At 64.5% G+C, this 26,582-nt stretch overlaps 3 protein-coding genes and 2 long non-coding RNA genes across 5 annotated transcripts; 4 read left to right on the top strand and 1 right to left on the bottom strand.

The window, feature by feature from the left end:
* The first annotated feature begins 724 nt into the window (after positions 1-724).
* On the top strand, positions 725-3,346 carry LOC135288820 (uncharacterized). The gene is made up of 4 exons (XR_010351731.1): positions 725-838; positions 2,144-2,201; positions 3,081-3,115; positions 3,225-3,346. It is a non-coding gene; the product is annotated as an uncharacterized LOC135288820 (long non-coding RNA).
* Positions 3,347-4,346: 1,000 nt separating this feature from the next.
* On the top strand, positions 4,347-5,142 carry LOC135288731 (uncharacterized). Its single transcript, XR_010351700.1, has 4 exons — positions 4,347-4,438; positions 4,538-4,584; positions 4,677-4,719; positions 5,084-5,142. It is a non-coding gene; the product is annotated as an uncharacterized LOC135288731 (long non-coding RNA).
* An 876-nt stretch (positions 5,143-6,018) lies between these two features.
* Positions 6,019-10,471, bottom strand: OPA3 (outer mitochondrial membrane lipid metabolism regulator OPA3). Its single transcript, XM_064402140.1, is given in 5 exon segments — positions 6,019-6,051; positions 6,332-6,922; positions 6,924-7,009; positions 10,299-10,353; positions 10,355-10,471. Coding segments are annotated over 5 exon segments (852 nt in total). The 5' UTR covers positions 10,442-10,471.
* A 1,051-nt stretch (positions 10,472-11,522) lies between these two features.
* GIPR (gastric inhibitory polypeptide receptor) lies at positions 11,523-20,453 on the top strand. The gene is made up of 13 exons (XM_064402139.1): positions 11,523-11,628; positions 12,314-12,401; positions 12,494-12,601; positions 13,184-13,305; positions 14,327-14,430; positions 15,510-15,675; positions 16,162-16,315; positions 17,775-17,835; positions 17,947-18,016; positions 18,118-18,206; positions 19,051-19,189; positions 20,017-20,058; positions 20,319-20,453. Exons 1-13 carry the CDS (start codon positions 11,587-11,589, stop codon positions 20,451-20,453), a joined length of 1,320 nt encoding a protein of 439 aa, XP_064258209.1. The 5' UTR covers positions 11,523-11,586.
* Positions 20,454-20,758: 305 nt separating this feature from the next.
* Positions 20,759-24,282, top strand: FBXO46 (F-box protein 46). Its single transcript, XM_064402138.1, is given in 5 exon segments — positions 20,759-20,792; positions 20,966-21,162; positions 22,547-23,362; positions 23,364-23,497; positions 23,499-24,282. Coding segments are annotated over 5 exon segments (1,863 nt in total). The 3' UTR covers positions 24,181-24,282.
* Positions 24,283-26,582: the final 2,300 nt, after the last annotated feature.

Below are 26,582 nucleotides of genomic sequence, written 5' to 3'. Positions count from 1 at the left end.
TTTCTCTGTTTTTTTTCCTTTTTTTCCTGTTTTTTTCCTCTTTTTTTTCTGTTTTTTTTCCTTTTTTTCCCTGTTTTTTTTTCCTTTTTTTTTTTCCTGTTTTTTTTTCCTTTTTTTTCCTGGTTTTTTTTCCTTTTTTTTTCTGCTTTTTTTCTTTGTTTTTTCCTGTTTTTTTTTTCCTTTTCTTTCCTGTTTTTTTTTCCTTTTTTTTTTCCTGTTTTTTTTGCTTTTTTTTTTCTGTTTTTTCCCCCTTTTTTTCCTTTTTTTTCCCCATTTTTTTTGGCATTTTCCGTGATTTTTCCCCCCCCCCGCCCCCATTTTGGGTGGGGGTCTCTCCCTTGCCCCCCCCAGGTGGTGCTGAACTGACCCCTGGGCCGGGGGGCTTGGGGGGGGGGTCATTTGGGGGGCTGGGGGGGCACCTGGAGGGCTTGGGGGGCATTTGGGGGGGGCACTTGGGGGTATTTGGGGGGTACCTGGGGGGGCTTGGGGGTCACTGGAGGTCTGGGGGTGTCTCCCCTTTTTTTTCTATTTTTTTTCCTTTTTTTTCCTGTTTTCCCCCCTTTTTTTCCCTTTTTTTTCCCCGTTTTTTTGGCGTTTTCCGTGATTTTCCCCCCCCCCCGCCCCCATTTTGGGTGGGGGTCTCTCCCTTGCCCCCCCCCAGGTGGTGCTGAACTGCCCCCTGGGCCGGGGGGCTGCGCTACAGCCAGGCCACCCCCCCAGTTCCCACCAGTGGCGCGAGGGCCGGCGGGGTCTGGGGGCTCAGCTTCGCCGCCCCCCCCCCGAGGCCCGCCCGCTTCGGCGCCGCCGTGCAGGGGGCGCTTGCAGGCGCTCGAGCAGGGTCAGCGGGGGGCTTCGGGGGGCTTTGGGGGGGTCCCCAAATCCTGTGTGACACCCCCCAGACCCCCTGAGTCCTGTGTGACCCCCCCCCGTGTCACCCCCAGACCCCTCCCCACACGTCACCGTGTCCCCCCTGCAGGGGGGCGCTGCAGGCGCTCGAGCAGGGTCAGCGGGGGGGGCTTCGGGGGGATTTGGGGGGGCTTCGGGGGGTCCCCGATTCCCCTGTGACACCCCCCAGACCCATTGGGACCCCCCTGAGTCCTGTGTGACCCCCCCCGTGTCACCCCCAGACCCCTCCCCACGTCACCGTGTCCCCCTGCAGGGGGCGCTGCAGGCGCTCAAGCACGGTCAGCCCCCGGGGGGCTTCGGGGGGGCTTTGGGGGGGTCCCCAAATCCTGTGTGACACCCCCCAGACCCATTATGTCACCCCGAGTCCGTGTGACACCCCCAGACCCCTCCCCGTGCAGGGGGCGCTGCAGGCGCTCGAGCAGGGTCAGCCCCCCGGGGGGCTTCGGGGGGCTTTGGGGGGGGATTTGGGGGGTCCCCGAGTCCCCTGTGACACCCCCAGACCCTCCCCGAGTCGCCTCGGTGTGTCCGCCAAATCCCCCCCAAAATCAGCCCCAAAATCCCCCCCAAATTCAGCCGTAAGTCCCCCCAAATCCATCCCCCAAATCCCCCCAAATTCAGCCGTAAGTCCCCCCAAAGTCAGCCCCAAAATCCCCCCAAATTCAGCTGTAAATGCCCCCAAAATCGGTTCCCAAATCCCCCCAAATTCAGCCGTAAATGCCCCCAAAATCCATCCCCAGAAGCCCCCCAAGATCAGCCCCCAAATCCCCCCAGATCAGCGTCCCCCCCCAGTGTCCCCATTGTCCCCAAATGTCCCCAAATTGCAAATCCCCCCCAATCCCCCCCAATGTCCCCAAATCCCCCCAAATGTCCCCGATCTCCCCCCGTTGTCCCCACTGTCCCCAAATCCCCCAATGTCCCCCACAATGTCCCCCATTGTCCCCCAATCTCCCAGTGTCCCCAAATCCCCCCAAATGTCCCCAATGTCCCTCAATGTCCCCAAATCCTGAACGCCCCCCCAACGTCCCCAATGCCCCCCCCAATGTCCCCAAATGTCCCCAATGTCCAAATTGTCCCCAATGTCCCCAAATCCCCCCAAATGTCCCCCAAATCCCCAAATGTCCCCATTGTCCCCCCAATGTCCCCCACCCCACAATGTCCCCAAATCCCCCGATGCCCCCAATGTCCCCAAATCCCCCAATGTCCCCAAATCCCCCCCAAATGTCCCCCGTCCCCCCAGGCACGCCCCTGCTCTGGCCGGACCCCGATGGCTCCGCCCCCCCCGAGCAGCCGGACAGGTGAGGGGGGACCCCAAAATCTGGGGAGGGGGGGCCCCAAAATTTGGGAGGGAGGAACCCCGGATTTTCAGAGGGAACCCCAAAATTTTGGGGAGGAGAACCCCAGATTTCGAGGGAGAACCCCAATTTTTAGGGGTGGAGCCCCCAAATTTTTGGAGGGGGCCCCAAAATCTGGGGAGGGGGGAGAACCCCAAAATTTCGGGGTGGAACCCCCAAGTTTTTGGGGACAACCCCAATTTTGGGAAGGGGAGAACCCCAATTTTTTGGGATGGGAATGCCGAATTTTTTGGGGGGGGACTCTAAAACTGGGAGGGGAGGAAACCCCAAATTTCGGGGAGCGGGAACCCCAAATTTTCAGAGGGGAACCCCAAATTTTTTGGGGGGAAACATCAAAATTGGGAGGGGGAAAACCCCGAATTTTGAGGGAAAACCTCAAGGTTTTTTTTGGGAAAAAAACCACCAAAATTTCAAGGAGGGGGACCCCCAAATTTTGGGGGGGAAACCCCAACTTTTGGGAAGGAGGAACCCCAATTTTTTTTTGGGGGGGAACCCCGAATTTTAGGGGAAAACCCCCAGGGGTTTTTTGGGGGAAAAAACCATAATTTTTTTGAGGGGGGAACCTAAATTTTGGGGTAGGAACCCCAAATTTTTGGGGGGAAAACCCCAAATTTTTCGGGAGGGAACCACAAAACTGGGAAGGGGGGGGACCCCCAAATATTTGGGGGAACTCCATTTTTTGAGGAAAACCCCCAAATTTTTTGGGGAAAACCCCAAATATTTTTGGGAAAAAAAACCCCCAAATTTTTGGGGGGGTGAAACCCCTCGATTTTGGGGTCAGAACCCCGAATTTGGGGGTGCTGACCCCTCCCCTCCCCCCAGGCCGGCCACGGACGAATCCGAGCGGCGCGGGACAGGTGAGGGGGGCGGGGCTTCCGCCCTGGCCCCGCCCCCTCCTTCAAACCCCTCCCCCCTCCCCAAATTTTGTAATTTTTAAATTTTTTTTTTTAATTTCCCCCCCCCCAGGACCCCCGGCCGCGCCCCCGCCCCCCTCCCCCCGGCCCTCCCCCCCCCCCGGGGCCCCCTCCCCCCCCCGCGCCCCCCTCCCCCCCCCCCGGGGGTCCCCCCGGCCCCGCCCCTGCCGGGGGGGGGGAGGGGCGGCCGGGGGTGGGGGGAGGGGCGGCCGGGGGGTGGGGGAGGGGCGGCCGGGGGGGTCTCGGGGCTCGCGGCCGCCATCGCGGGGGGCCCGGCTCAGGAAGGTGGGCAAGGTGAGCGGTTGGTTAATTAATTAATTAGCCAATTAATTGGGTTAATTAAGGCTTTATTAGAGAATAAGTATAGTAAAAATTAAATTAAATTAGTTAAGTTAGTTAAAATAATTAAATTAATCAAGCTGATAGCGCGGGGACGTCCCTCAAGGCGAGTCCAGGGGGATAATGAGTGAAATTAATTAATGAGTTATTAAGTTAATTAACAATTAGTAATTAATTATCTATTAATGGTTAATATTTATTTTCTAGAATAATTATTATTTATTATTATAAACCAGTTATTTTTAATGATTATTATTAATTGAATAGCTAATTACTATTTATATATTAATAATTAGTAATTAGTTATATATTAATGATTCATTTTATTTATTAGTGATTATTATTTATTTTTAATGTATTATGTATTATGTATTAATGATTATTAGCAAGGTAATTTATTAATGCTTATTAATTACTGACTAATGATTATTAATTATTTATTACTGGTTATTAGTTAATTTTTTATTTAGCAATACTTGTTACTGATGTATTAATGATTATTAACAGGTTATTAATGACTATTAATTATTGATTAATGATAATTAGTTATTACTGATAATTAATTATTTATTAATAATTATTACTAATGTATTAATGACTATAGACAGGTTATTTATTAATGATTGTTAATTAATTGAATACCTAATTGTTATTTATTTATAAATAATTAATAATTATCTATGACTGAATAATTTTACTTATTAATAATTATTATTACTGACGTGCTAATGATTATTAGCAGGATATTTATCAATGATTAGTAATTGATCATTAGTTAATAATCATTAATCAGTTATTAGTTATTAATGCATTGGTTTCTCCCCTCCCCCCGCAGGAGGAGCCCCCCGGGCGGGGGCGGGGCGGGCCGCTGCCCCTCCCCCCCAGGGGGGGGCTGATGGAGGAGATGAGCGCCATGCTGGCCCGCAGGTGGGGGAGGGGCCGCGCTGCGGGTGGGGGAGGGGCCCCGGCCCCCCCTCCCCCTCCCCCCCCGCTGACCCCCGCCCCCTTTCCCCCTCCCCCCACCAGGAGAAAAGCCGCGGAGGCGCCCAAAAAGGGACGATGACGTCACCACCGTCAGTACCCGCGCTGGGGGGGGGGTTGGGGGGGGTCTCCCCCTCCCCTCCCCTCCCCCTCTCCCCAACCCCTCCCCCCCTTTCCCGCGCAGGAGGAGGCGGAGCCCGGCGCGCGGAGGGCGGGGCCGGCGGCGGGTGAGCGCGCGGACTGCAACTCCCGGCATGCACCGCGGCGGGGCCGCGCGGGGGCGGGCGCGGGGCGGGCGCGCGGGGCACGCCGGGAGTTGTAGTCCGCGCGCCGGACCCGCCGGGTTCCGGGGGGGTTTCTTTAATTTGAGGAGGGGGGATTGCTGCGGTGGGGGAGGGGCTCTCTGGGGAGGGGGCTCGGGGGGCCCGGCGGGCAGGCTCCACCCCCCGATTTCCCCGCAGAGCCCCGCGCGGGCGCCCGTGGAGAAATCCAGCGCCACCTTGCCCAGGTGAGGTTGGGGGGAGGGGGCGGGGGCTTCATTTGGGGAGGGGGCTCCAAAGTGATGATTCCCCTCCCCCCCCCACCCCTCAGGGTGAAGTCGGCCGCCCCTCCCCCCGAGCCCCACGGCGAGCTGGACCTGGAGCGCTTCAAACTGGTACCAGTTTGGGGGGGGGGGGGGGAGGGGGGGGCCGGGGGGTGGGGGGAGGGGTCCCGGGCTGCGCCCCCCCCCCCCGCCTGAGCCCCCCTCCCCCCACCCCAGGAGCTGCTGGAGGGAGGTGCGGCGGGAGCTGAGGAAGATGAAGGAGGAGCTGCTGGAAGGTGGGGGAGGGGCTGCGGGGTGGGGGGAGGGGGACAGAACGTCCCCCCCCCTTTCCCCCCCCCGCGCCCCTCCCCCAACGCTGTTTGTCTCCCCTCCCCCCCCCAGCCGTGCTCGCGGAGCTGCGGAAGCTGAAGGGGGCCCTGACCCCTCCCCCCACCCGCACGGATCTGGGGAGGGGGGAGGGGTGAGGTCGCAAGCCCCGCCCCCCGCCCCTCCCCCCACACCGCTGCACCCCCCCCCCCCAGGCTGTGCCTTGCTGAGAGGGGGGGAGGGGCTTCCCCCCGAGCCCCTCCCCCACACTGTGCCCCTCCCCCCCACCGCCATTTCTACACGTGGGGCGGGGGAGGGGAGGAAAGGGGGAGCCCCTCCCCCCCTTCTCCCCGTCCTCCCCCTCCCCCACCCCACCCCGAGTGTTTTTTAAGCCACTTTTGGTTTTTTTTCACAGTTTTTGTTATTTTGGAGGGGTTCCCCTCCCCAGCACAAATAAACGGTTTTTTTCTACAGAAAATTTAAAAAAAATTTAAATTTTGGTGGTTTTTTGGGGGGGTGGGCGGGGCTTGGGTGACCACGCCCCCTGCCGCAGAGAAAGCCCCGCCCACTTCACACAGCCCCACCAATCACCGCGCTCCTGCTCCTCCGGCCACACCCAGACAGGCCACGCCCCCCCTCCTCCCTTAGCCCCGCCCCTTCAAGGCACGGCGTCCAATCACAGCAAGGCTTTAATGCGCGGGGGCGTGGCCTGGCGCGACGGGGGCGGGGGCCAGCCCCGGTGTGGGCGTGGTCAGCACCATTCACAGCTTCGGTGGGGGCGTGGCCTGAGCTTCCCTGGGCGTGTCCCACCCCATTTTGGGCGTGTCCCTGGGCGTGTCCCTTAGTGTAACCCTGGGCGTGTCCCTGGGCGTGTCCCACCCCCATTTTGGGCGTGTCCCACCCCACCCTGGGCGTGTCCTGAAGATCCCTGGGCGTGTCCTCCTCCATTTTGGGGCATGTCCTCCATTTTGGGCGAGTCCCTCCCCCACTTTGGGCGTGTCCATTTCCATTTTGGGCGTGTCCCTCCCCACTTTGGGCGTGTCCTCCTCCATTTTGGGCGTATCCTCCATTTTGGGTGTGTCCTGAGTTTCCCTGGGCGTGTCCCTCCCCACCCTGGGCGTGTCCCGCCCCACCCTGGGCGTGTCCAGCCCCACCCTGGGCGTGTCCCCGCCCCACCCATCCCACTCCCCCGCCCCGCCCTGGGCGTGTCCATTCCCATTTTTGGGCGTGTCCCTCCCCACCCTGGGCGGTGTCCCGCCCCACCCTGGGCGTGTCCAGCCCCCACCCTGGGCGTGTCCCGCCCCACCCATCCCACTCCCCGCCCCGCCCTGGGCGTGTCCATTCCCATTTTGGGCGTGTCCCTCCCCACCCTGGGCGTGTCCCTCGCGGCCCCGCCCCCGGAGCCGCTCCAGCTCCGCCTCCAGCCGTTCCAGCCCCGCCCGGAGCTCGGCCAGGGCGCGCTCCAGCTGCTCCTCGCGCCGCCGGCCCTGCCCCGCCTGCCGCAGGTACTCCAGGTAGAGGCAGAGCCCCCCGACGCCGAAGACCAGCGCCTCGCCCAGCAGCTCGGCGCCCAGCTCGGCCCGCCGCCTCCTCGTTCAGGGGCTTCACCTGCGCCCCCCGGAAGCCCAGCAGGCGCATCTTGGTGCGCATCTCCACCCAGTGGTAAACTGAGGCACGGGGAAAGACATGGGGGGGTTAATGTCAGGGATTCAGCTCAAAATTCAGCCATAAATTCCCCAAAAATTCAGCTAAAAATTCCCCCAAATTCAGCCATAAATTCCCCCCAGTCCAACCCCAGCAGGCGCATCTTGGTGCGCATCTCCACCCAGTGGTAAACTGAGGCACGGGGGAGAGAGAGGGGATTTGTGTCAGGGATTTATCCCAAAATCCTGTCATAAATTACCCCCTAATCCAGCCATAAAGTCCCTAAAATTCAGCTAAAAATTCCTCAAAACTGAGCCACAAATTCCCCCAAAGTCCAGCTAAACATTCCCCAAAATCCAGCCACAGATCCTCCCCAAAATCCTGCCAAAAATCCCTCAAGTCCAGCCAAAAAATTCCCCAAAATCCAGCCATAAATTCTGCCCAAATGCAGCCATAAATTCCTCCAAATTCAGCCCTAAATTCCCCAAAATTCAGCCGTAAATTCCCCAAAAATTCAGCTAAAAATTCCCCAAAATTCAGCCACAAATTCAGCCATAAATTGTGCCCAAATCCAGCTAAAAATTCCCCAAAAATTCAGCTAAAAATTCCCCCAAATTCAGCCATAAATTCCCCCCAATCCAATCCCAGCAGGGCGCATCTTGGTGCGCATCTCCACCCAGTGGTAAACTGAGGCACGGGGGAGAGAGCGGGGAAATAATGTCACGGATTCAGCTCAAAATTCAGCCATGAAATCCAGCCAAAAATTCCGTAAATTCACCCCAAACCAACCCCAGCAGGCACATCTTGGTGCGCATCTGCACCCAGTGGTAAACTGAGGCACGGGGGAGAGATGGAGGGGATTTGTGTCAGGTTTCATCTCAAAATTCAGCCATAAATTCCCCAAAAATTCAGCTAAAAATTCCCCCAAATTCAGCCATAAATCCTCCCCAAATACAGCTAAAAATTCCCCAAAATTGAGCCATAAATTCCCCCAAAATCCAGCTAAACATTCACCAAAATCCAGCCATGAATTCCCCCCAAACCAACCCCAGATCCTCCCCAAAATCCTGCCACAAATCCTCCCAAATTCAGCCAAAAATTCCGCAAAACTCAGCCCTAAATCTTCCCCAAATCCAGCTAAAAATTCCCCAAAATTCAGCCATAAATCCTCCCCAAATCCAGCCATAAATTCCATAAATTCCCCCCAGTCCAACCCCAGCAGGCGCATCTTGGTGCGCATCTCCACCCAGTGGTAAACTGAGGCACGGCGGAGAGAGAGGGGATTAATGTCAGGGATTCATGCCATAAATCCACCCCAAATCCAGCTAAAAATTCCCCCAAATCTAGCCATAAATCGCCCCAAAAATCCTGTCAAAAATCTCCCAAAATCCAGCCATAAATTCCCCGAAATTCCACCATAAATTCCCCAAAAATTCACCCAAAAATTCCCCAAAACTCAGCCAAAAATTCTCAAAAAATTCAGCTAAAAATTCCCCAAAATCCAGCCATAAATTCCCCCCAAACCAACCCCACATCCTCTTCAAAATCCTGTCATAAATCCTCCCAAATTCATCCAAAAATTCCCCAAAACTCAGCCATAAATCCCTCCCAAATCCAGCTAAAAATTCCATAAATTCCCCCAATCCAACCCCAGATCCTCCTCAAAATCCTGCCATAAATCCTCCAAAATTCAGCCAAAAATTCCCCCCAACTCCAGCTACAAATTCCCTGAAATCCAGCCATAAATGCCCCCAAAAATCCTGTCACAAATCTCCCCAAAAATCAGCCACAAATCCTCCCAAATCCAGCCAAAAATTCCCCAAAATCCAGCCATAAATTCCCCCCAAAAATCCGGCCACAAATTCCCCAAAATCCAGCCATAAATCCTCCCCAAACACAGCTAAAAAGTCCATAAATCCCCACAAATCAAACCCCAGATCCCCCTCAAAATCCAGCCACAAATCCCCCCCAAATTCAGCCATAAATGATCCCCAAATCCTGCTACAAATCCCCCAAGCCTGGCCAAAAAAATTCCCCAAAATCCAGCCAAAAATTCTCCGAAATTAACCTAAAAATTCCTCAAAATCCAGCTACAAATCCCCCCAAATTGAGCCGTAAATTCCCCCCAGATCCAGCCACAATTTTTCCACAATTCAGCCACAAATTCCCCCCAAACAACCCCCGGAATCCCTCCAAAATCCTGTCATAAATCCCCCCCAAAAATTCAGCTAAAAATCCCCCAAAATCCCCCCCAGACCCCCCAAAATCCCCCCCAGACCCCAATGTCCCCCCTGCTGTCCCCAATGTCCCTGTCACCCCCCAGGACCCCTCCCCACCCACGAGGGGCTGGAAGGAGGGGCTGGCCCGGGGTCCCCAGGTGTCCCCAGGTGTCCCCAAATGTCCCCAGGTGTCCCCAAACCCCCGTGACCCCTGTCCCTGTGTCCCACAGACCCCTCCCACCCCCCAAGTCACACCCAGGGCTGGGTCCCCAATATCCCCAAGTGTCCCCAGGTGTCCCCAGGTGTCCCCAGAGCCCCGTGACCCCAGTCCCTCCCTCCAAGGCAGGGTCACAGACCCCTCCCACCCCCCCACAGCCGGTCCGGGGCCGTGTCCCCCAATGTCCCCCGATGTCCCCAGGTGTCCCCAAGCCCTGTCCCCGTGTCCCACAGGCCCCTCCCACGCCCCAGCTCGCACCCGGGGCCGTGTCCCCAGGTGTCCCCCAATGTCCCCACGTGTCCCCAGGTGTCTCCAAATGTCCCCAGGTGTCCCCAGGTGTCCCCAAACCCCCGTGACCCCAGTCCCTCCCTACAAGGCAGGGTCACAGACCCCTCCCACGCCCCACAGCCGGTCCGGGGCCGTGTCCCCCAATGTCCCCCGATGTCCCCAGGTGTCCCAGGTATCCCCAGGTGTCCCCAGGTGCCCCCAGGTGTCCCCAAGCCCTGTCCCCGTGTCCCACAGGCCCCTCCCACGCCCCAGCTCGCACCCAGGGCCGTGTCCCCCACTGTCCCCAGGTGTCCCCCGATGTCCCCAAGTGTCCCCAGGTGTCCCCAAGCCCTGTCCCCGTGTCCCACAGACCCCTCCCACGCCCCACAGCCAGCCCAGAGCCGTGTCCCCAAGTGTCCCCCACTGTCCCCCGATGTCCCCACGTGTCCCCAGGTGTCCCCCGATGTCCCCACGTGTCCCCAGGTGCCCCCAGGTGCCCCCAGGTGTCCCCAAGCCCTGTCCCCGTGTCCCACAGGCCCCTCCCACGCCCCAGCTCGCACCCGGGGCCGTGTCCCCGGCTGTCCCCGCTGTCCCCCCGGTGCCACTCACGCTGGGCGGGGGGCAGGCAGATGTAGGTGCGGAAGAAGGGCGAGGCGCGCGCCCCCCGCCTTGATGCGCGCGGCCAGCGGGCGGCTGAGCTGGCGCGCGCCCAGCGTCAGCAGCTTGGCCAGCGGGAACGCGCCCGCCACCATCCTGGGGGGCCCGGGGGCGCGCCCGGATGACGTCACGGGCCCGGGGGGGAGGGGCTGGGGGCGGGGTTGGGGGGAGGGGTTGGGTTGGGGTGGGGGGGAGGGGCAAAGGGTTTGCCGGCGTTGGCGCCCCCTGGCGGATCCAGCGCGCCCTGCTCCGGTGAGGACACGCCCCCTTTGTCATAGGGACACGCCCATTTTATCGTGGGGACACGCCCCCTCTCTTTAGGGCCACGCCCCCTTCGTCCTCGTTGGCGCCCCCTGGCGGATCCAGCGCGCCCTGCTCCGGTGAGGACACGCCCCTTTTATCCTGGGGACACGCCCCTTTTATCGTGGGGACACGCCCCCTTTGTCTTGGGGACACGCCCACAGGGTTGGGGGGGTGCTGGGGGACACTGGGGGACACCTGGGGGACACCGGGACCCCCCCCCCAGTGACACTGGGACACTGCTGGTGACATTGAGACCCCCCCCCTGGTGACATTGAGACCCCCCCCGGTGACATCGGGACCTCCTTGGTGACATCAGGACCCCCCCGGTGACATTGAGACCGCCGTGGGTGGCACTGAGACCCCCCTGGTGACACTGGGACACTCTTGGGGACACTGAGCCCCCCCCCCGGGTGACATCAGGACCCCCCCCGGTGACATTGACACCCCCTTGGTGGCACTAGGACACACTTGGTGACACTGAGACCCACCCCCGGGTGACACTGTGACCACCCTGGTGACATTGAGACCCTCCTGGTGACACTGAGACACTCTTGGGGACACCGGGACCCCCCTAGTGACACCGGGACCCCCCCCAGTGACATTAGGACACACTTGGGGACACTGAGCCCCCGCCCCGGGTGACATCGGGACCCCCCTTGGTGACATCAGGACCCTCTTGGTGGCAGTGGGACCCCCCCCTGGTGGCACTGGGACCCTGCGGGTGGCACTGACACCCCCTCGGTGACATCAGGACCCCCCCGGTGACACCGAGGCCCCTCCCGGGGGCGGTGCCAGCCCCGGTCGGTGCCACCCGGGGGTGACAGAGCCACCCGGGGGTGACAGAGCCACGCGCGGAGCCGGCCCCGGCGGCACGGGGACATCGAGGGGACACTCCGCCACCCCCAGAGGCCACCAGGGGCCACCAGCAGGGGCCACCATGGGCCAGCAGGCGGCGACCCCCGGCCCGCCGGGAGCAGAGGTGAGACCCCGCCGTGTCCCCCGGTGTCCCCCGGTGTCCCCTGGTGTCCCCTGTCCCCCCTGATGTCCCCGCTGTCCCCTCTGTCCCCAGGAGCACTCCACCCGGGCCACCTTTGTCCCCTGTCCCCCCTGGTGTCCCTGCTGTCCCCTGTCCCCTCTGATGTCCCTGATGTCCCTGATGTCCCCCCTGCTGTCCCCTGTCCCCCCTGCTGTCCCCTCCCCCCTGATGTCCCCCTCGCTGTCCCCTGTCCCCAGGAGCGCTCTGCCCAGGCCACCTTTGCCGCCTGTGTCCCCCCGATGTCCCCTGTCCCCCCTGGTGTCCCCTGCTGTCCCCCCAATGTCCCCTGTCCCCCCTGCTGTCCCCGATGTCCCCTGCTGTCCCCTGTCCCCCCCGGTGTCCCCTCACTGTCCCCTGTCCCCAGGAGCGCTCCGCCCGCGCCACCTTTGTCCCCTGTGTCCCCCCGATGTCCCCCCTGTCCCTGATGTCCCCTGTCCCCCCTGATGTCCCTGCTGTCCCCCCGATGTCCCTGGTGTCCCCCCGATGTCCCCTGTCCCCAGGAGCGCTCCGCCCGGGCCACCTTTGTCCCCTGTGTCCCCCCTGATGTCCCCCCTGTCCCTGATGTCCCCTGTCCCCCCTGATGTCCCTGCTGTCCCCCCGATGTCCCCGATGTCCCCTGTGTCCCCAGGAGCGCTCCGCCCGCGCCACCTTTGCCGCGTGGCGCCGCTACCGCCAGGCCTGCGAGCTGCACCTGCGCCTGGCCCCGCCCCCGCCAGGTGAGCGCCACGCCCCGGCCACGCCCCGGCCACACCCTGGCGACACCTCGGTGACACTTTGGTGACATCTTGGTGACATCTGTGCCCGCCAGGGCCCGTGTGCAACCGCAGCTTCGACCTGTACGCGTGCTGGGGCGACGCTGTCCCCAACAGCACGGCCACTGTCCCCTGCCCCTGGTACCTGCCCTGGCACCACCGAGGTACCGGGGTGGCACGAGGGGACAGCGCGGGACAGCGCGGGACAGCGAGGGACAGCGAGGGACAGCGAGGGGACAGCGCGGGGACAGCGCGGGGACAGCGGGGGGACAGCGAGGGGACAGGGAGGGGACAGCGAGGGACAGCGAGGGACAGCGAGGGACAGCGAGGGGACAGCGAGGGGACATCTGGGGACAGCGAGGGGACAGCGAGGGGACAGCGAGGGGACAGGGCGGGACAGGGCGGGGACAGCGAGGGGACATCTGGGGACAGCGCGGAACAGCGAGGGACAGCGAGGGACAGCGAGGGGACAGCGCGGGGACAGCGCGGGGACAGCGAGGGACAGCACAGGGACAGCGAGGGGACAGTGCGGGGACAGCGCGGGGACAGCGAGGGGACAGCGCGGGGACAGGGCGGGGACAGCGAGGGGACAGCGAGGTGACACCGAGGGGACAGTGCAGGGCGGCGTGGTGACACCGATGGTGACACCGAGGTGACACCGCGGTGACACCGAGGGGACAGTGCAGGGCGGCGTGGTGACACCGAGGTGACACCGAGGTGACACCGAGGTGACACCGAGGGGACAGTGCAGGGCGGCGTGGTGGCGCGGCGCTGCGGCCCCGACGGGCGCTGGGTGACAGACGACAGCGGCAGGACCTGGCAGGACAACTCGCAGTGCGAGGACGTGGCACCGCTGCAGCCGCTGCAGGTGGGGACATCTGGGGACATCTGGGGTGAGGGGACATCAGGGGACAACGAGGGGACAGCGGGGACAGGGAGGAGACACGGCGGGGACAGCGAGGGGACACCTGGGGGCTCTGGCGGGGACAGCGCGGTGGCAGCGGCGCTGCAGGGGACAGCGGGGTCGCAGCGCGGTGACACCGCGGGATGCCACCCCGCCGGGCGTGCCACGTGCCCGCGCCCGTGTCGCGCTCGGTGTCACCCGCGCCGCGCGCGTGTCACGCTGCGCTCCGTGTGACACCGGGTGGCACCGCGTGGCACCGCGCCGCGCCGGGCCACACGCTGTGCTGGGCACATGTGTCACCCCTGTGTCGCGCTGTGCCCCGTGGCCCGTGTCGCCTGTGCCCCTGCCGTGTCCCCCGCCGTGTCCCGTGTCCCCTGTCCTGTTCCCTGCTGTGCCCCGTGTCCCCCGCCGTGTCCCTGTCCCTTGTGCCCTGTCGTGTCCCCTGTTGCTGTCCCCGTGTCTCCGTCCCTGTCCCCTGTCTGTGTCCCTGTGCCCCTGTCGCTGTCCCCGTGTTCCTGTCCCTGTCCCTGTCCCCTGTCCCTGTCCCCTGTCCCTGTGCCCTGTCTTTGTGCCCTGTCCCCTGTCCCTGTCCCCTGTCGATGTCACTGTCGCTGTCCCTGTCTCTGCCACTGTCGCTGTCCCTGTGTCCCCTGTCTCTGTCTCTGTCCCCGTGTCCCCCTGTGCCATGCCGTGTCCCCTATCCCTGTCCCTGTCCCTGTCCCTGTCCCCTATCCCTGTCCCCTGTCCCTGTCCCCTGTCCGTGTCCCTGTCCCCTGTCCCTGTCCCTGTCCCCTGTCCCTGTGCCCTGTCCGTGTCCCCGTCCCCTGTCCCCATGTCGCTGTCCCCTGTCCCCTGTCACTGTCCCTGTCACTGTCGCTGTCGCTGTCCCCGTGTCCCTGTCGCTGTCCCCGTGTCCCTGTCGCTGTCCCCTGTCACTGTCCCTGTCACTGTCGCTGTCGCTGTCGCTGTCCCCGTGTCCCCGCAGCGCCAGGCGTGGCTGCTGGAGCAGTTCCGCCTCCTCTACACCGTGGGTTACTCGCTGTCCCTTGTCGCGCTGCTGGTGGCGCTGCTGCTGCTGCTGCTGCTCAGGTGGGGACACCTGGGGCTGTCACACCTGGGGCTGGGACACCTGGGACTGTCACACCTGGGGCTGTGTCACACCTGGGGATGTCACACCTGGGGCTGTCACACCTGGGGGAGTGTCACACCTGGGACTGTCACACCTGGGGCTGTGTCACACCTGGGGATGTCACACCTGGGGCTGGGACACCTGGGACTGTCACACCTGGGGATGTCACACCTGGGGAGTGTCACACCTGGGGAGTGTCACCTGGGGCTGTCACACCTGGGGCTGTCACACCTGGGGATGTCACACCTGGGGCTGTCAGACCTGGGGAGTGTCACCTGGGGCTGTCACACCTAGGACACCTGGGGCTGTCAGACCTGGGGCTGTCACACCTGGGGATGTCACACCTGGGGCTGTCACCCTTGGGGCTGTCACACCTGGGGCTGTGTCACACCTGGGGAGTGTCACCTGGGGCTGGGACACCTGGGGATGTCACACCTGGGACACCTGAGGATGTCACACCTGGGACTGTCACACCTGGGGATGTCACACCTGGGACACCTGGGGATGTCACACCTGGGACTGTCACACCTGAGGATGTCACACCTGGGGCTGTCACACCTGGGGCTGTCACACCTGGGGCTGTCACACCTGGGACTGTCACACCTGGGGCTGGGAGACCTGGGGCTGTCACACCTGGGGCTGTGTCACACCTGTGTCCTGCTGCCTCCTACAGAGGTGTCACCCAGGGGATGTCCCCGTGTCCCCGTGTCCCCGTGGCAGTGTCCCCATGTCCCCTGGGTGTCCCCTGGGTGTCCCCAGGCGCCTGCGCTGCACGCGGAACCTGATCCACGCTGTGTCCCCGTGTCCCCATGGCAGTGTCACTCATGGGTGTCCCCATGTCCCCGTGTCTCCATGTCCCCACGGATGTCCCCGTGTCCCCACGGTGTCCCCATGTCCCCTGGGTGTCCCCAGGCGCCTGCGCTGCACGCGGAACCTGATCCACGCTGTGTCCCTGTGTCACCCATGGCGGTGTCACCCAGGGGATGTCCCCGTGTCCCCATGTCCCCACGGTGTCCCCATGTCCCCTGGGTGTCCCCAGGCGCCTGCGCTGCACGCGGAACCTGATCCACGCCAACCTCTTCGTGTCGTTCGCGCTGCGCGCCGCCGCCATCCTGACGCGGGACGCGCTGCTGCCACACCCGGGCCACCAGGGCCACCAGCCGGGCCACCAGGCGGGCCACCCCCTGACGCTGCTGGGCACGCAGGTGCGACACCGCGGGGACGGACAGGGGACAGGGGGACACCGCGGGGACATCGCGGGGACACCGCGGGGACAGCCAGGGGACAGCCAGGGGACACTGTGGGGACACCGCGGGGTCGGACAGGGACAGGGGGACACTGTGGGGACACCGCGGGGACATCGCGGGGACGGACAGGGGACAGCCAGGGGACACCGCGGGGACACTGCAGGGACGGACAGGGGACAGCCAGGGGACAGGGGGACACACATGGGGACACTCAAGGGACAGGGGGACACCAGTGGGGACACTCGCGGGAGGGAGGGGACACCCGTGGGGGTGGCTGTCACCCCTGCTGGTGGCCGGGACGGGGAGGGGACAGCGGTGGCAGGGAGGGGGACGGGGGTGTTGGCATGGGGACAAGGGTGACAGGAAGGGGACAGGGGTGCCGGGGAGGGGACAGCGGTGTCGGGGAGGGGACAGGGGCGGGGAGGGCACAGCGGTGTCGCGCAGGCGGGCCCCGCGTGCCGCGTGGCGCAGAGCCTGGCCCAGTACTGCGTGGGAGCCAACTACGCGTGGGCCACGGCCGAGGGGCTGTTCCTGCTGCGGCTGCTGCTGGCCAGCCCCGCGCGGCGCCGCCTGCCCGCCTTCCTGCTGCTCGGATGGGGTTTGTCACCTGTCACCTGTGTGTCACCTGTGCCACCTGTCACCTGTGTCACTGTGTTATTGTGTTATCGTGTCACCTGTGTCACCTGTGTCACCTGTGCCAGCCCCGCGCGGCGCCGCCTGCCCGCCTTCCTGCTGCTCGGATGGGGTTTGTCACCTCTGTGCCACCTGTGTGTCACCTGTGCCACCTGTGGTGTCACCTCTGTGCCACCTGTGTGTCACCTGTGCCACCTGTCACCTGTGTCAGCTTTCACCTGTGTCACTGTGTTATTGTGTTATCGTGTCACCTGTGTCACCTGTGTCACCTGTGTCACCTGTGCCACCTGTGCCAGCCCCGCGCGGCGCCGCCTGCCCGCCTTCCTGCTGCTCGGATGGGGTTTGTCACCTCGGTGTCACCTGTGCCACCTGTGCCACCTGTGCCACCTGTCACCTGTGTCAGCTTTCACCTGTGTCACTGTGTTATTGTGTCACCTGTGTCACCTGTGCCACCTCCTGCACCTTTGCGTCCCCTCCATGCCCCCCTCCCCAGGTGTGTCCCAGCTGTCCCCAAGTGTCCCCAGGTGTGTCCCCAGGTGTCCCAGCTGTCCCCATGTCCCCCCAGGTGTCCCAGGTGTGTCCCAGGTGTATCTGTGATGTCCCCAGGTGTCCCAGGTGTCCCCAGGTGTGTCCCAGATGTCCCCAGGTGTCCCCAGGTGTCCCCAGGTGTCCCCATGTCCCCCCAGGTGTCCCAGGTGTGTCCCCAGCTGTCCCAGGAGTCCCAGGTGTCCCCAGGTGTATCTGTGATGTCCCCAGGTGTCTCAGGTGTGTCCCCCCAGGTGTCCCAGGTGTGTCCCCAGGTGTCCCAGGTGTCCCTGTGTCCCCCCAGCTGTCCCAGGTGTACCAGCTGTCCCCAGGTGTATCTGTGATGTCCCCAGGTGTCCCAGCTGTCCCCATGTCCCCCCAGGTGTGTCCCCCCTCCCCAGGTGTCCCAGGTGTGTCCCCAGGTGTCCCAGGTGTGTCCCCAGGTGTGTCCCCAGGTGTCCCCAGCTGTCCCCATGTCCCCCCAGGTGTGGCCCCAGGTGTGTCCCCAGGTGTCCCAGGTGTCCCCGTGTCCCCCCAGGTGTATCTGTGATGTCCCCAGGTGTCCCCAGGTGTCCCAGGTGTCCCCAGCTGTCCCCGTGTCCCCCCAGGTGTCCCAGGTGTCCCCAGGTGTATCTGTGACGTCCCCAGGTGTCCCCAGGTGTCCCCAGCTGTCCCCGTGTCCCCCCAGGTGTCCCAGGTGTGTCCCCAGGTGTATCTGTGATGTCCCCAGGTGTCCCCCCTGACCCCCCGTGTCCCCCCAGGTGTCCCCAGCTGTCCCCGTGTCCCCCCAGCTGTATCCCCAGGTGTGTCCCCAGGTGTGTCCCCAGGTGTCCCAGGTGTGTCCCCAGGTGTATCTGTGATGTCCCCAGGTGTCCCCAGCTGTCCCCGTGTCCCCCCAGGTGTCCCCGTGCTCTTCGTGGTCCCCTGGGTCATCCTGCGCTACCTGTACGAGAACGAGGGGTGAGCCCCCCCGCCCCTCCCCCACCCCCTCCCCCCCCAGGTGAGCGGGGGGCGGGGCCGAGCCGGGCCACGCCCCGGGGGCGGGGCTCACCCAGGCCACGCCCCCCGCAGGTGCTGGGAGCGCAATGAGAAGGCGGCGGTGTGGTGGCTGATCCGCTGCCCAATCCTGGCGGCCGTGGCGGTGCGTGACGTCACGGGGGGCGGGGCCAGCTCGGGCGGCACCTGGGGGTCACCTGGGTGTCACCTGGGGGTCACCTGGGGGTCACCCGCGTCCCCCCCCAGGTGAACTCGGTGGTGTTCGTGCTCATCCTGCGCATCCTGGTGGCCAAGGTGCGCGCGCGGCAGGTGACCCGCGGGGACACGCGCCTCAGGTGGGGACACACCTGGGGACACACCTGGGACACCTGGGGACACCTGGGGACATCATAGATACACCTGGGGACACCTGGGGACACACCTGGGACACCTGGGGACACCTGGGGACACCTGGGGGGACACCTGGGGACACCTGGGGGGACATCACAGAGACACCTGGGACACCTGGGGACACCTGGGGACACCTGGGACATGTGGGGACACCTGGGGACACCCGCGGGGACACGCGCCTCAGGTGGGGACACACCTGGGACAGGTGGGGATACACCTGGGGACACCTGGGGACACCTGGGGACACCTGAGGACATCACAGAGACACCTGGGGACACACCTGGGACACCCGGGGACACCTGGGGACAGCTGGGGCCAGCTGGGGACCCACCTGGGGACACACCTGGGGACACCTGGGACAGGTGGGGACACACGCCTCAGGTGGGGACACACCTGGGGACACACCTGGGGACACCTGGGGACACCTGGGACACCTGGGGACACCTGGGGACACCTGGGACACCTGGGGACACCTGGGGACATCACAGAGACACCTGGGACACCTGGGACACCTGGGGACACCTGGGGACACACCTGGGGACACCTGGGGACACACCTGGGGACACCTGGGAGGACATGGGGACGCCTGGCACAGGTGGGGACATCAGGGGGGACACCTGGCATGGGTGGGGACACGTAGCAAGGGTGGGGACACAGGGACACCTGGGGGGACACGGGGACACCTGGCAAGGGTGGGGACACCTGGTCCCCAGATCTCCTCCGGGGGTGTCCCAGGTGTCCCCACATGTCCCCCGTGTCCGTGTGTCCCCCCGTGTCCGTGTGTCCCAGGCTGGCGCGCTCCACGCTGACGCTGATCCCGCTGCTGGGCGTGCACGAGCTCGTGTTCGCGCTGGCCGGGGAGGGCGAGGGCGGCGGCGGCCTGCGGCTGGCCCGGCTGGGCCTGCACCTGCTGCTCACCTCCGCGCAGGTGAGGGACACACCTGGGGACACGGGGACAGCCGTTAATGAGGTGTTCATGGCGTTAATTGGGGTTAATTTGGGTTAATGTGGGAGTGCGGCCTAGGCCGGCCCGGCTGGGCCTGCACCTGCTGCTCACCTCGGCACAGGTGAGGGGACACGGGGACACCTGGGGACATGGGGACAGCAGTTAATGAGGTGTTCATGGCGTTAACTGGGGTTAATTTGGGTTAATTGGGGTTAATTTGGGGTTAAATTGGGTTAATGTGGGTTAATGTGGGAGTGCGGCCTAGGCCGGCCCGGCTGGGGCTGCACCTGCTGCTCCCCTCAGCACAGGTGAGGGGACACGGGGACAGCTGGGGACACACCTGGGGACACCTGGAGAGGGGTTAATGGGGTGTTAATGGTGTTAATTTGGGTTAATTTGGGTTAATGTGGGTTAATGTGGGAGTGCGGCCTAGGCCGGCCTGGCTGGGCCTGCACCTGCTGCTCACCTCGGCACAGGTGAGGGGACACGGGGACAGCTGGTGACACCTGGGGACACCTGGGGACACCTGGGGACATGGGGACATGAGAAATGGGGCGTTAATGGCGTTAATTGGGGTTAGTTGGGGTTAATTTGGATTAATTTTGCGTTAATTTGGGTTAAATTGGGTTAATTTGGGTCAATGTGGGTTAATTTGGGTTAATTTGGATTAATTTTGATTGATTTGGGTTAATTTGGGTTAAATTGGCTTACTTTGGGCTAAATTTGATTAATTAGGGTTTTAATTAAGGTCAATTAGGGCTAATTAGGGTTAATTAGAAGCCCCCAAATCCCCGTGTCCCCTCCCCCAGGGCCTGGTGGTCAGCGTCCTCTACTGCTTCACCAACAAGGAGGTGGGCGGGGCTATCGCGACATGGGCGGGGCTATCGTGGCATGGGCGGGGCCTATCGCGGCTGCCGGGTCCCTATCGCGGCATGGGCGGGGCCTATCGCGACATGGGCGGGGCTATCGCGGCGTGGGCGGGGCTATCATGACATGGGCGGGGCCTATCACGGCTGCCGGGTCCATATCGCGGCCTGGGCGGGGCCTATCGCGGCGTGGGCGGGGCCTATCGCGGCCTGGGCGGGGCCTATCGCGACATGGCGCCCCGCAGGTGCAGGCCGAGCTGCGGCGGGGGTGGCAGCGCTGCCGCCTGGGGGTCCCCGGCCCCCCCAGGGCCCCCCCCAGGGCCCCCCCCGGGGGTCGGGCCTGGCGGGGGCGGCACCGCGAGGCCGAGAGCGGCTGCTGAGGGGGCGGGGGGCGCCCGGGGGGGGCTTTGGGGGTCCTGGGGGTACCTGAGGGGTCCTGGGGGTACCTGAGGGGTCCTGGGGGCACCTGGGAGTGCACCTGAGGGTCTTGGGGGTCTTTGGGAGGCACTTGGGGGTCCTGGGGGGCACCGGGGGGGTCTTGGGGAGAATCTGGGGGTCCTGGGGGGTACCTGAGGGGGCACCTGGGGGTCTTTGGGGGTCCTGGGGCGACCTTGGGGGTCTTTGGGGGGCACTTGTGGGACGGGGGAGTACCTGAGGGGTCCTGGGGGCACCTGAAGGGTCTTCGATGCACCTGGGGGTCCTTGGGGGGGCCGGGGGGGGCGGGTCCCCAAGAATTTTGGGGTTCTGGGTGAATTTGGGGTGAAACCCTGGGGGTTTTGGGGTGTTTTTGGGGGGGGTCCCAGCGTTTGTACCCTAAAAATAAACCAACCACGTGACACCCGGTTAATTATTTGGGGGGGAACTACAACTCCCGTCGCGCCCCGCGGTGTAGGCATTAAAAAGAAAACAAACTACAAGTCCCGTGATGCCCCGCGCGGCCGCACCCGGAAGAAGGAGCGCGCGAACTACACCTCCCGCCATGCCCCGCGCGCCCGCGCAGGCGCGGCGGCGGCGGCGCGCGTGCGCAGGCGCGGCGGGGCACCCCGGAAGCGGCCGGAGAGGCGGAGCGGCCGCGCCCGGCACGGCCCGGTGAGCGGGGGAGGGGCGGCGGCGCCGGGCGGGGCCCGGGCGGCTCGGGACAGGTGGGGGAGGGGCGCCCCGGGGGTCGCGGGTGGCTGGGGGGGGCTCCCGGTGGGGAGCGGGGGGGGGTCCCGGTGCGGCGCCGAGCGGCGGCGCGGGCGGACGGGGCCGCTCGGGGGACGGGCGGCGAGGGGGGGGGGGTCCCGGGGGTCTCCCCGCGGGCCCCCCCCCCCCGTTAAAGGCGTTTTTCCCACCGGGCACCGGCGCCGGTTCTCCCCCCCCCCTCCCCCCCTCACGGGGCCCACGCGGGACCGGGTCCGCCAGGCCACGCCCCCTCCCGAGGCCACGCCCACAGGCCACGCCCCCCCTCCGGCGCGCCGCCGTCCATATATGGGCATGGCCCGAGCGCCGCGCGCTGATTGGCCACCCGGCGGGCGCGCGCGGAGGGAGGGGGCGGGCGTTGAGCGGGCGGGGAGGGGCGGGGCCTCCGCGGGCGGGGCGGGGCGAAGAGATAGGGGCGGGGCTTGCGGCGCGCCTGGGAAGGGGGCGTGGCCTCGCCGTGTCCCCGAAGGTCCCCCCCGGTGTCCCCGAGAGTCCCTTTGGTGTCACCTGGTGTCCCCCCCGTGTCCCCGAGGGTCCCCTGGTGTCCCCCGGTGTCCCCAAGGATCCCTCAGATCCCCTCGGTGTCCCCCTGGTGTCCCTCTCGTGTCCCCTCGGTGTCCCTGAGGGTCCCCCTGGTGTCCCCCGGTGTCCCTCTCGTGTCCCCAAGGGTCCCCCCGGTGCCGCTGAGGATTCCCCTGGTGTCCCCCCACTGTCCCCTCGTGTCCCCCCAGTGTCCCTAAGGATTCTCCTGTGTCCCCAAGGGTCCCCCTGCTGTCCCCTGGCATCCCCCTCGTGTCCCCAGGGATTCTCCTGTGTCCCCAAGGATCCCTCAGATCCCCTCAGTGTCCCCTTGGTGTCCCCGAGGGTCCCCCTGCTGTCCCCAAGGACGCTCCTGTGTCCCCAAGGATCCCTTGGTGTCCCCTCAGATCCCCTTTGTGTCCCTCCCGTGTCCCCTCCATGTCCCCTCGTGTCCCCCCAGTGTCCCCAAGGACGCTCCTGTGTCCCCAAGGATCCCTTGGTGTCCCCTCAGATCCCCTTTGTGTCCCTCCCGTGTCCCCCACTGTCCCCTCGTGTCCCCCCAGTGTCCCCAGGGACGCTCCTGTGTCCCCAAGGATCCCTTGGTGTCCCCTGACATCCCCCTGGTGTCCCCAAGGATTGCCTCTGGTGTCCCCTGGTGTCCCTCTCATGTCCCCGAGGGTCCCCATGCTGTCCCCTGGCATCCCCGCCATGTCCCCAAGGATTTTTTCAGTGTCCCCCTGTGTCCCCCCGTTGTCACGCCGTCTCTCCGCAGGCCCGGGCTGCCCCGCGGCGGCCGCGGCGGCGCCGGCCGTGCCATGCGGCGCTGATGGAGCCCAACGCCTTCCCCCAGCTGCAGCTCTGGTGCCCGCGGCCCTTCGGCACCTTCTCCCAGAACAAGCCATGCTCCCCCTCACCCTCCTCATCCTCCGGGGCCCCGCGCGGCTGCCGCCCCTCCGAGAACACCCCCCCGCCGCCCGCCGAGCCCGGCCCGGCGCCGCCGCCGGCAGCGCCCGAGGACGGCCGGGTGCTGCTGGACACCTGGTACGTCATCAAGCCGGGCAACACCAAGGAGAAGGTGGCTTTTTTCGTGGCCCACCAGTGCGGCGGCACCGGCCGCGCCAGCACCATGAAGGTCAAGGGCCACTGGGGCAGCGACAGCTCCCGGGCCAAGCGGCGCCGGCGCTGCCGCCCCGAGCCCCAACCGCGCGGCGACGCCCCTAAGGAGCCCCCCAGGGACCCTCCCGGCGACGCCGGCGCCGGGGACAGGCCGGACCTGCTGTCGGTGGCGGAGATGGTGGCGCTGGTGGAGCGGCGCGCGGCGCTGGCGCTGCAGAGCAGCGCGCCCGCCCCGCTGGTGCTGCTGGAGGCGCCGGGCGGCCCCGAGTGCCGGCGCGTGGCGGCGGCCGTGGCGCAGTTCGAGCGGCAGCAGCAGCAGCGGGATCGCGGCGCCGATTCGAGGCCTAACGGGCTGTGCCGCGGCGGCGCCGAGGGCGGGGGCGGCGCGGCGGCGCCCGGCGAGGTGCGCATCGCCTTCCGCATCTCCAGCGGGCGCGAGGCCGGCGCCGAGCGGGGCGCGGCAGAAGGACCAGATCACCTGCGACCTGTACCGGCTGGTGAGCCCCGTGGGGCTGCTGCTGGCCGCCGCGGGGGACAAGGACGGCGCCGACGAGGCGGCCACGGCGACGGAACCGAGCGCCGGCGAGGAGCCGGCGCCGCCGCCACCGCGGGGACTGCGCGTCCGGCTTCCACGTGGACGTGGTGGTGACGGGCGTGGTGGACCAGTGCGTGTTCTTCGGCAAGGACAGCGCCAAGCAGGTGACCGAGGAGACGGTCAGGCTGCCCGACGAGCCGCCGCCGCCCGGGCAGCTCTTCCTGCTGCCCGGCGAGGAGCCGGCGGCGACCGCGGCGGCCGCACCGGGCGGGGAGGGCGGCGGCGGGGACCCGGCGCTGTGCCGGCTGTACCGGCACGTGTCGCACGACTTCCTGGAGATCCGCTTCAAGATCCAGCGGCTGCTGGAGCCGCGGCAGTACATGCTGCTGCTGCCCGAGCACGTCATGGTGAAGATCTTCAGCTACCTGCCCACGCAGGCGCTGGCCGCCCTCAAGTGCTCGTGCCACTACTTCAAGTCCATCATCGAGACGTTCGGCGTGCGCGCGGCCGACTCGCGGTGGAGCCGGGACCCGCTGTACCGCGACGACCCCTGCAAGCAGTGCCGCAAGCGTTATGAAAGGGGGGACGTGTCGCTGTGCCGCTGGCACCCCAAGCCCTACCACCACGACCTGCCCTACGGCCGCTCCTACTGGATGTGCTGCCGGCGCGCCGAGCGCGAGGCGCCGGGCTGCCGCACCGGCCTGCACGACAACAACTGGGTGCACCCGGCGGGCCGCAGGGACGAGGGGAGGTGAGGGCGGGCGGACTCACGGACGGACGGACTCACGGACGGACGGACGGGCCGCGGCGGAAGGGGGAAAGTGGAAAAAAAAAAAAAAGGATGGAAAAGGATGGAGCGGGTTGAGTGTGGAGGGGATGGGGTGGTGGTGGCGTCGTGGAGGTGGCTGTGGCGTCCAGGGTGGTGTCACCAGTGGGGACAAGCCAGTGGAGATGTCATCAGGTGGGCTGGTGGCACCATGGAGGTGGCAGTGACATGGAGGTGGTGTCACCAATGGGGACAAGCCAGTGGAGATGTCACCAGGTGGGTTGGTGGCACCTGGAAGGGTGACAGTTCCTTCCAGGGTGGTGTCACCAGTGGGGACAATGGGATCAACCCAGTGGTGATGTCCCCAGGTGGGTTGGTGGCACCAAGGACAGTGACAGTCCCCTCCAGGGTGGTGTCACCAATGGGGACAAGCCAGTGGAGATGTCATCAGGTGGGCTGGTGGCACCTGGAAGGGTGACAGTTCCTTCCAGGGTGGTGTCACCAGTGGGGACAATGGGATCAACCCAGTGGTGATGTCCCCAGGTGGGTTGGTGGCACCAAGGACAGTGACAGTCCCCTCCAGGGTGGTGTCCCCAATGGGATCAGCCCAGTGACAATGTCCCCAGTGTGGCTGGTGGCACCACGGAGGTGGCAGTGACATGGAGGTGGTGTCACCAGTGGGGACAAGCCAGTGGAGATGTCACCAGGTGGGCTGGTGGCACCTGGAAGGGTGACAGTTCCTTCCAGGGTGGTGTCACCAGTGGGACAATGGGGACAAGCCAATGGTGGGTTGGTGGCACCATGGAGGTGGCAATGACATGGAGGGTGGTGTCCCCAGTGGGATCAACCCAGTGGTGATGTCCCCAGGTGGGTTGGTGGCACCATGGAGGTGGCAGTGACATGGAGGTGGTGTCACCAATGGGGACAAGCCAGTGGAGATGTCACCAGGTGGGTTGGTGGCACCAAGGACAGTGACAGTCCCCTCCAGGGTGGTGTCACCAATGGGGACAAGCCAGTGGAGATGTCATCAGGTGGGTTGGTGGCATCATGGAGGTGGCAGTGACATCCAGGGTGGTGTCAGCAGTGGGGACAATGGGATCAGCCCAGTGGTGATGTCCCCAGGTGGGTTGGTGGCACCACAGAAGGTGACAGTCCTCTCCAAGGACATGTCACCAATGGGATCAACCCAATGGCAATGTCATCAGGTGGGTTGGTGGCACCATGGAGGTGGCAGTGACATGGAGGTGGTGTCCCCAGTGGGGACAAGCCAGTGGAGATGTCCCCAGATGGGCTGGTGGCACCAAGGACAGTGACAGTCCCCTCCAGGGTTGGTGTCCCCATAAAGGACAATAGGATCAACCCAGTGACAATGTCCCCAGGGTGGCTGGTGGCACCATGGAGGTGGCAGTGCCATGCAGGGTGATGTCCGCAGTGGGGACAAGCCAATGGTGATGTCCCCAGATGGGTTGGTGGCACCTGGGAGGGTGGCAGTGTCCCTCAGAAGGTGACAGTCCCTTCCAGGGTGGTGGCCCCAATGGGGACAAGCCAATGGCGATGTCCCCAGATGGGTTGGTGGCACCTGGAAGGGTGACAGTCCTCTCCAAGGACGTGTTCCCAATGGGGACAGCTCAATGGCGATGTCACCAGGGGGGTTGGTGGCACCTGGGAGGGTGGCAGTGTCCCTCAGAAGGTGACAGTCCCCCCCAGGCCGGTGTCCCCATGGGGACAGCCCCGCCCAGGCCGGTGCCAGCCCCGCGGGTGGCCCTGGGGGGGGGGTCACGTGTCCCTGCTGAGTGACGTCACGCGCCGGGGGTGACACCCCCGGGGTGTCCCCTCGTGTCCCTCTGTCCTTCCCTGTCCCTCTATCCCTCCCCGTGTCCCTCTGTCCCCTCCGTGTCCCTCTGTCCCTCCTCGTGTCCCTCTGTCCCTTCTCTGTCCCCCCCCCCGTGTCCCTCTGTCCCTCCTCGTGTCCCTCTGTCCCTCCCGTGTCCCTCTGTCCCTCCTCGTGTCCCTCTGTCCCTCCCGTGTCCCTCTGTCCCTCCCCGTGTCCCTCTGTCCCTCCTCGTGTCCCTCTGTCCCTCCCGTGTCCCTCTGTCCCTCCTCGTGTCCCTCTGTCCCCTCCCCGTGTCCCTCTGTCCCCTCCCCGTGTCCCTCTGTCCCTTCTCTGTCCCCTCCCCGTGTCCCTCTGTCCCTCCCTGTCCCCTCTGTCCCTCCCGTGTCCCTCTGTCCCCCAAATCCCCGCCCACCCCCTCCAAACCCCGCCCACCGCTCCAAATCCCCGCCCACCCCTCCAAACCCCGCCCCCCGCCCAATCCCCTCTCTCCACGTCACCCTTCCCCCTTCTCCCCTGCCAAGCCCCGCCCCTCAGCGCCCATTGGCCCCCCCGAAGCC

This window comes from Passer domesticus, chromosome 35 (assembly GCF_036417665.1).
Source record: "Passer domesticus isolate bPasDom1 chromosome 35, bPasDom1.hap1, whole genome shotgun sequence".
Lineage (NCBI taxonomy): Eukaryota > Metazoa > Chordata > Aves > Passeriformes > Passeridae > Passer > Passer domesticus.
The sequence above is the reverse complement of the archived record's forward strand: the minus strand, read 5'-3'. Positions and strand labels throughout refer to the sequence as shown.